Raw genomic sequence first — 8,698 nt, 5'->3', positions numbered from 1 at the left:
ATCCAGGTAAATAAAAATGTCAGAGATCCTGCCCAGCTGGGGTTGTTTAATATCTGCTGGCTCTGCAGCCTGCCTCAGGTGTAACGTGTGCTGGCGACATGCAGCAATCACAAGGAGGGGCAGAGGGAGGTACCAGCATGGAGCTGATGGCTTCCCAAGCTTTGCCCTGCTGCGATGGTTCCTCCTCTGAGCGTACAGGCGCAGTTCTGCAGCAGGTTTTGCAGCAGGTGCTACAGCAGACAGAGTTACACGTTAGGTGCTGTGAAGATGGTGGAGAATTCTCTTTGCTTAAGGCACTGGCATCCCTGCACTCCTTCCCTCTAAATTGCGTAGACCTTGGCAGCCTGACCTTGACAGAGTATCTGCAAACCTTTGCCGGGCCCTGACCCATGGGTATCACTCGCACACATTCCTACGTCCTTTTTCGTTTCTGATATGGAAGGTAGGGTTACTCATGGCGGCTTTACTGTGAATCAGTTCCGGTAAGGTGGAGTCACTTGAGTCATGTGAAAACAAGGAAACTGAGTAATTCTGGAAAGCTTTTACTGCAGATACTCTACCACGCAGCATCAACTTTTATGGCTCCGTCCAAAGCTCCTGTCCCAGTTTAGGCATTAACTCTGATAAGGTGATGGGAGAGCAAAGTGAACAAGGTCGCAGACCCAGCAGCCCGTTACGAAACGATCCAGAAGCCCTTTATGAAACCACAGATGCCTGTTACCGACAGCCTGGGAGCTGCTGCCTGAGCGCGCGCACTTCGTGTGTGGAGCGTGAAGGAATGCGACAGCGTTACGGACTCGGGGCACAGTCTGTGGCAGAGGGCAGCAGGCAGGCTTTCAGTGAGGCGCAGTCGCTAACGGCTAAGGGAACGGCTGCTCTTGCAGGCGCTGTTGCCGTTAGAGCCGTTAAGGGCCGCTAAGGGCCGTCAGCCCCCCAACATGGCCGCCGCCCGGAGCGGGGTGGAGGAGCACTGCGCATGCGCGGTACCGCGCGGCAGCGCCCCACCGGAAGCGCTTCCGCCGGCGGCAAGATGGCGGCGCTGCTGTGGCGGCTGGGCCGGGCCTGGTGCAGCCCCCGCGCCGCCCGCCCGGCCCTGGCGGCCGCCGCCGCCGTTTGGCCGCCGCCGTTCCGCCCCGCCGCCGTTCCTCCGGGCCCGCGGCGGCCGTTGAGCTTCTCGGCGGCCGAGCTGGTGCGCGCCGCGCCCGGGCGGCTGCGGCCGTACCTGCGCCTCATGCGCCTGCACCAGCCCGCCGGTGAGCGGCGGGGCGGGGCGGGGCGGTAGCCATGGCGACGCGGCGGCCAATGGGGCGGGGGCGCGGTAGCCATGGCGACGCGGTGCCCATGGCGACGCGGTTGCCGTGGCGACGCAGCATCCGCGGCCTTCGGCCCCCCCGGCCGCCGCGTTGCCCTGAGGCCCTGTCCCCGCCTGCCCGCAGGGACGTGGCTGCTGTACCTGCCCTGCGCCTGGAGCATCGGGCTGGCGGCCGAGCCGGGCTGCCCGCCCGACTGGCAGACGCTGGCCCTCTTCGGCGCCGGGGCCGTGCTCATGCGTGGGGCCGGCTGCACCATCAACGACATGTGGGACCGCGACTACGACAAGAAGGTGGGGGGACGCGCGAGGAGGCGCGGGGCTAACGGGCAGCTCCTGGTGCTCGAGGAGGGGAGGTGCTGGGTGTTCAGCACAGGGCGCGTCCTCTGAGCTCCTCGCCAAGGGCAGGCGCAGGGCTCCAGGCAGGTCTGGTTTTCTCCAACTCGAGACGTTCCTCCCTGTCACCATCCGAGACGCCCGCAACTCCTTTGTCTACGTTTCCGCCCGGGGTGGTTGAAATCATGTTGTTTTATACGACGCTCCTGCGCAGGGCTGCAGTAAGTCTCCTAGAGTGCTCACTTCCACGTAAGCTGTGCGTTGCTGTCAGCAACGTGCAGTGCTTGATCAAAAGAAGTTTATCTTTCAACTCTTATCTGCATGACAGAGCCCAAGTGATGAGACGAGACCCAGGTGATAAGACAAGGGGAAATGGCCTCAGGTTGCGCCAAGGGAGGTTTAGGTTGAATATTATTAGAAATTTCTTTACTGAAAGGGTTGTACGGCTCTGGAGTGGGCTCCCCAGGGACATGCTTGAGTCACCATCCTGGCGTCTTTCAAGGAACGTGTAGATGTAGAACTTAGTAGCGTGGTTTAGTGGGGGACTTGTCAATGCTAGGTTAAAGGTTGGACTAAATGCTCTTAAAGGTCTTTGCCAACCTGGATGATTCTATAAAAATAAATAACCCTTTCTTCTAAACTTAGTTATCATCTACCCTTTTCTTTATATTTTCAGGAGCAGGAAGGCCTTGGTTATTGTTAATTTCCGCATGAGAACGGCCGTTGACAGAATCATGCCCAAGCGTGTACTAATCCTCTTTGTGGTGTTGCATTTCCTCCTCCCTCTTGTTCAGTAGAAGGAAATAAACAGGAGGCAGTGCTGGGTGTCAGACGCTGACATGCACAGGGGCGTACGCTCGGCGGGGAGGATCCCAGTGAGCTATTGGCTTATTTTCTTTTCTGATCCTACGTTTTTTCTTTCACTTTGGGTATTGGCCACGGCAAAGTGCCAGGATAGTGAGTGACTGCGCTCTGTGAAGTCTTCCGTCCAGCGCCGGTGTATTTATCCTGTTAGAAAGCAATAAATCCATACGGGTTTTGTGGTGTCTTTGGATGGTTTAGGGTTCAGAGGTTATTAGCAGCTACTTGTGCTATGAAGGTTGCTGGGGTATGCAATCAGCAAGATGGAATTCACGTGGTAATACGTGCATTTGTGCATGAATGTGATGTAGTTAAACATAAAGGCTCAAACATTCCCGTAGCAGCACTTGGTTACACACCTCAACAGGCAATCTTCTTAACAAGCCAGCTGGCGGCTGGGGCGGGAGCAGGACGTTGGCTTGTGCTGCTGGTCGCAGTTTGGGGGTGGTTTTTTACAATACTAGGTATTTGATTTTTTTTTTTCTATTTTTTTTAATTAAAATGGAAGACGCCATGTCAGGTAATGATGTGCAGTAGAGTTGGTCACAGAAATGCTTTCTGTGGCCAACTCTACTGCACATCATTAATTAAGAGTGTATTTAAACTGCATAAGTAGTATTTGAAGTTTGGCTTAAATTATTTAGTAGTAGGGGGAGAACGTACTAAGGGAGTATACTTAAGGTGACGTTATTAAAGCGTATGCAGAATCCTTTATACATTTTTAGTATTCTATAAAAAGTTGGCGTTCAAACCTCCCCAAATAGACTTCACATCGTGTCTAAATGCATTTTTTTTTCCTGTTGTTATTGTGGGATGGATTTTGTTACTTGTTTGTTCAGATTATTGTCACCTTCAGCAGGTAACTCATCATTCATTTAGGTTTAAAAGTATTTTCCAACATTTGTTCCTTCTTTCAGTTGGCTTTGCATGATTTCTCTACTCCTGACAGACGTCCTAAACTCCACTGCATCCCACCTAGGGTTAAAATAATTGTCCTGTTGCATGCCAGTGGTGTGACTTGAACTTTTAGGATACGTTTGAATGCGTTAGGTTGCACTTTGTGTTAACGCTATTCCTTCCATGTTTAGGTTGCAAGGACAGCAAGCAGGCCCCTGGCAGCTGGAGAAATCTCCACTTTTCAGTCCTTCATTTTTCTCGGGGGACAGCTCAGCCTGGCTCTCTGTGTGCTTCTGTGTCTGAATTACTACAGGTGACGTACACGTTATCTTCTGTTTCTTAGAATTGCGTTCCTGGTCCGGAGGTAAGCCCAAAGATTTTGAACAGCAAACATGCTGGGGGCAGAGGAGTTTTAGCCATGGAAGTCAAGTAGTCAGTTTGGTACTGTGTACCAGCTCTTTAGACCTGTGATCTTTAGACCAGCAAACAAGTCTGGTACTTCTTACAGTATCGTTCTGGGAGCAGCCTCCTTGTCTCTTGTGGTCTCCTACCCTCTGATGAAGAGAATCACGTATTGGCCACAGTTAGTTTTGGGTGAGTTGGAAATCTTTTTAGTTTTCTTCTTCTTCCGATCTAGCTTTTGGGAAGTTTCACATACCGGTTAGTAATTGAACTTCAGCAGTCTGGTTTTATGTAAGTTTATATTAAAATAATAATACCCTGCAGACAAAATTCTGCCATGCCAGAAGCTTCTTAAGCAGTAGTTTAACAAAATTAAGCAGGAGCTGCGTTGTAATGTTTTCGTTCATAAACAATCCCTTCTGTTGTAGTGTCGAGAGAGAGAATAAATGCTTGTAGCTTGAGAGTTGGCCATAGTTTAAGAGTTGTCTCAAAACCTGTCTTAACTCTTGGCCTTCCCACTCCAGCTGTCTTCAGCTTTATCAGCCAGAACTGCCTTTTCCTGTGTGGAAGCACCGCGGTTGGCTGCTGTGAGCTCTTTTGCAGTCAGCTTTACCGACATCAAAGCATTTTAACTTCAGATGCGTTGTTGGAGTGCACTGCAATAGTTCTGTGCCAATGCTTCCTTAGGATAATGAAACCATATTTAAATGGGGGGAAAATGTGTGGCACTGCGCATTTCTCCTTAGATCTCCAGGGTATTTAATGTCAAATTACTTGGGATTTGTTACCTGACTGAAACTCCGTGCTAGGAAATAGGGATGCCGGGATTGTAGCAAAAGCTGCAGATGTAACATATGCTTGAAGAAATGATACTGAGTTCTGTACGTGTAATTTAGACTGGTCCTGGCACCTTGTTAACTATCTTTGTTCCACTCTCCCTGTTTTTAGGACTTACTTTTAACTGGGGAGCCCTTCTTGGGTGGTCTGCCATCCAAGGGTCCTGCGACTGGTCCGTGTGTTTGCCCTTGTACCTGGCTGGAGTCATGTGGACGCTGGTGTACGACACCATCTACGCGCACCAGGTAGAGCAGCAGTGGGAAACTTTTCAGACCAGTGTATGTTTGCTTGCTTAATTTACAGCTTTGGTCTTGAGCAGCACTAACGCGCAGGTGAGCACCACAGAACATCCACCCTTGGACCTTTCATTGCTCTGTAAATATTTTACGTAGCGGGCAGAAGGCCGCAAGTGAAATGCGTTTTGTGTGCCCATGCATCCGCGCTGTGTCAATAACTGCACAGCTGGTATTAACTGTTAGCGGCCAACCCAGCTCTGAGGACCAGCCTTTTAATTTATAGCTTAACCCAGGGACCTACAAATACACTCAATTGAGGTTGCTGTTAACAGCTGTGGGAAACTTGAGATGGGCCCCCCATTTTACTTTCCTTACCAAGTAACGGTTGGATTGCAGATCTTCTGCTAATTGTTCCTTTCCCTCTAGGACAAGAGGGATGACATCCTTATCGGCGTGAAGTCCACGGCGTTACAGTTCAAGGAAGATACAAAGCGGTGGCTCAGTGGCTTCAGCATGGCAATGCTTGTGGGCTTGTGCGTGGCGGGGATGAATTGTAACCAGACTTTCCCTTACTACTCAGCCGTGGCTGCCGTGGGCGCTCACCTAGCACACCAGGTTTGATGGATTCATTTATACTTTCTCCACGTGGAAACTCTTGATAAGAAATCATAGTGCTTTTCGGCCCCTGGCTGAAAATTCTCCAAGTACACCGAAAAAAAAAAAGAATCCTGTAAATTTTTGAAAAAATCATTTAAAGTCTTCTGACAAAGGCTTGCTTCTCCCAAGTACCTTTTGCAGAACTCTTTTGAGGAGACGTCTGGGTTCACAGCCTTGTAGTGACGGTTAGTCTATGGGAGGAGTAATTGCTGGCCTTCATAAGTCAGTGATAGCGCTGCGAGCAGTAAAACCGTCAGCAGTCTGAGAAGTTAAATGTGGGATTAACATGTGACTTGCCACGCAAGGGACAGCCTGATGGGTGTTTTACAGCCCCTCACAGCTGAGCAGCGCTTTAACGGGGGAGCTCCCACAGCTCGTAGATATCAAACATTAATCGTGCCTGCAGGTTACAACATTTTTGCGGCGCTGTGCTCTGGTACTTGTCAGCCACTGCTTTTCACAGGGTTTGATCTTGGAAATCTGTGGAGGAAAGTGTACTACGTTCCCCCACCTTATCATTGAGACCTGGAATTGCCAGAGTGGCCTTGCATGGCAGTTTTGGCACAAATGGAAATCACTTTCCTGCAGAGAGGATTTTTCTTGGTGAGGAGACAGAATGTGAGGGGCAAGGAGTCACAGAATCACAGAATCATCTAGATTGGAAGAGACCTCCAAGATCCCCTTGTCCAACCTCTGACCTGACACTAACAAGTCCTCCACTAAACCATATCACTAAGCTCTACATCTAAACGTCTTTTGAAGACCTCCAGGGGTGGCAACTCAACCACTTCCCTGGGCAGCCCATTCCAATGCCTCACAACCCTTTCCATAAAGAAGTTCTTCCTAATATCCAACCTAAACCTCCCCTGGCGCAACTTTAGTGTGTGACGATTCTCTAGATTACCCAAGTTGTAAGAGCAGCCCCGTTCCGTATACCACAGAGCAGCTTCTCTTTGAGTGCATGTTTTAATATTACTTCTGCCTAGGCATTTGCATGCTTATCTTCATGTTCAAAACATCAAAGATCTGCTGACTGACTGAGTTTAGAAAGCTGAATAAGGCATGTAAGGTGCCCCTTCCTCAACTTAACTAGTTTGTGCCTGAGGCAGAGGAATTTGGGTCACGAAGATGTCCAATTCCTGTACTGCTGAAGAAGTTCCTGAACAGAAAACTAAGCTGCCTTACGTGCTTCGCGTCTGTGAAGGTTCATCTCATGGCTTGGCCGCTGTTGGGTTTCACTCATCCATTTAGTGTTTTCACTTCCGTATGCCTGATAGGCAGGCAGGCTTTTAAGGGTGTGAAAAAACATCGTGTTTTAGAGGTTTGCAGACCAGGCTTCAGATAGTTTAATCAGAACCCACCCCCCTTATCTCTGTACAAGTGCAAACAGCAGAGGAATGTGTTTCCTAGGGAAGCTTTAATTTCTTTCATTTCAAAGTGTTTTCTTTCAACATCTTGAGGGGGTAAACGGCAGGGTCAGAGTTTCTGGGAGGTGTCTCTCTATGAATCCTTTCACTCGTGTTGTTTAACACGTCCTTTTGCCGTCCTTGACGAAAGACTTCTGCACCCAGTTTCATTTCCAGCACTGTCTTTCGGTAACTCTGCTCTTGCACTGTGTGCTGTTGGCACCTCGAGCTGGGAGTCGCAGCGGCTGCTCGCAGGTGTCGGGGTTCCTCTTTGCAGGGCAGATGTAGCTATGCGGCCAGCAGCACCTGGGCAGGACAGGGCAGCCTCTTGCTCTGCTGCTTTCCCTCCCCTGCCTTGTTTTCAGGGAAGCACGGGCAGTGCTTTCTAGCAGACAAATGAAGGGTGCAGGCACGCACTTGATTTTTTTTTTATTGAAGTTCCTGTTGACGAGTTAGCTGCCTTTCTGCTGAGGAAGGTCTCCAAAAGACTTTTTACACATTCAGATATTTTTACAGCTTTTATTACACAACTGCACCCAGGAGTATTTAGATTGTTCATGCTGTGATTCACTGGGAGGTTCCAGGAGTTGGGTTCATGTCCAGTCCTTTGCTCTTCTGCTGCATGTTGAATAAATCTGTCAGGTAAACATGGATGCCAGTCATGAACCATCCCTTGCAACTACAGAGTATTCCTGTTTCTTCTGGAGCTAAAGATAGGATTTAGAACCTGAAGGTTTTGAAATTACAGCCCTTCTCCTGTCTTTTTGAGATGTGTCAAATATTTCTGTGTCTGTAAGTAGTAATACTGGAATGTTTATACTGTGCTTTTGCAGATTTACACTTTGGACATAGACAAGCCTGAAGACTGCTGGAAGAAATTTGCTTCGAATCGTACTGTAGGAGTTCTGCTCTTCATAGGGATCGTGCTTGGAAATCTCTGTAAAAGACAAGAGTCGAAAACTGTACAAGAGCCTTTAGAAAGCAGGTAGTCGAAATTGTTAACGATACTGATGTTTTAGTCTGGCTCAAATGAATATTCTCCAAGAGGGGAAAACACTTTTAACGTGACTCTTTGTGGTTTATCCTATTTATTTATAGAAGTTGGTGAAAATGTTCTTCTTTTTTTTTTCTTAAAAAAAGAACAAACAAAAAACAAAGCCAAGCAAATCTTGTTTTTGACTGTCTTACAATGTAAGCTGTGATTACTCATGAATGAAGCAAGTGAAGCTTCTGTGTTGGTCCTATGTAGTACAAGGAAACTCCTGACTGGCTCTCAAGAAGTGAGCCCGGCATTTTATACAGAGCAAGACAGATGTCTCTTAGTGACAGGACTTGGGAAAATGCAAAAAGATTTCAGCATGTAAATAAAATCTGGCTGTACATGTTTGGTGTTGTGATTTATTGCATGAAGAAATTGCAGTTTGGGTTGGAGCTTGTTGTGTGAAATAATTGTGATAGCAGCTTTTATCCTGAGATGTCTGGATGCAGTCTGGTCTCCGTCCATGAGGTCCAGAATATGAACAAGTCGATAGAAAAGTTTTTAAGACTCCCTTTTGTTCTTGGTCTGACTGCTGGGCACTAGCGGCCCATGGAAACTGAGGTGAGCTCATTTATCGGGAACAATCTGCATGCAGACTGCCGGCTTAACAAACCAGCACATTCCAGAACTAATGCCAAGTGTTTGCATGCTGGTGGTTGACTCTAAGGTAGGAACTCATCTTGCCAAGTGAATCTCATTTCCTCCTTCTAATTCTAAT

The 8,698-nt window shown here is 48.5% G+C and overlaps 1 protein-coding gene across 2 annotated transcripts; it reads left to right on the top strand.

Moving 5' to 3' along the window:
• Window positions 1–34: 34 nt before the first annotated feature.
• COQ2 (coenzyme Q2, polyprenyltransferase) lies at window positions 35–8,325 on the top strand. 2 transcript variants are annotated; one of them, XM_066996642.1, is made up of 7 exons: window positions 1,008–1,253; window positions 1,437–1,603; window positions 3,595–3,716; window positions 3,912–3,997; window positions 4,754–4,887; window positions 5,305–5,493; window positions 7,775–8,325. In XM_066996642.1, the coding sequence occupies exons 1-7, from the start codon at window positions 1,031–1,033 to the stop codon at window positions 7,928–7,930; spliced, it is 1,077 nt and encodes a 358-aa protein (XP_066852743.1). In that variant the 5' UTR covers window positions 1,008–1,030; the 3' UTR covers window positions 7,931–8,325. The 2 variants fall into 2 exon arrangements, with proteins under 2 accessions (XP_066852744.1, XP_066852743.1); XM_066996643.1 differs by lacking the exon at window positions 5,305–5,493 and having other exon boundaries at window positions 35–1,253.
• The last annotated feature ends 373 nt before the right edge of the window (window positions 8,326–8,698 follow it).

The sequence above is a fragment of the Anser cygnoides genome, chromosome 4 (assembly GCF_040182565.1).
Source record: "Anser cygnoides isolate HZ-2024a breed goose chromosome 4, Taihu_goose_T2T_genome, whole genome shotgun sequence".
In the NCBI taxonomy this organism is placed as follows: domain Eukaryota; kingdom Metazoa; phylum Chordata; class Aves; order Anseriformes; family Anatidae; genus Anser; species Anser cygnoides.
The sequence above is the reverse complement of the archived record's forward strand: the minus strand, read 5'-3'. Positions and strand labels throughout refer to the sequence as shown.

What these genes read in the sequence shown, in the direction of transcription:
- COQ2 (XM_066996642.1), top strand. Translation starts at nt 1,031, where the DNA reads ATGGCGGCGCTGCTGTGGCGGCTGGGCCGGGCCTGGTGCAGCCCCCGC. An exon ending in CTGTGTCTGAATTACTACAG is followed by an intron (nt 3,717 to 3,911) that starts GTGACGTACACG and finishes TACTTCTTACAG; the next exon opens with TATCGTTCTGGGAGCAGCCT. An exon ending in GCGCTCACCTAGCACACCAG is followed by an intron (nt 5,494 to 7,774) that starts GTTTGATGGATT and finishes GTGCTTTTGCAG; the next exon opens with ATTTACACTTTGGACATAGA.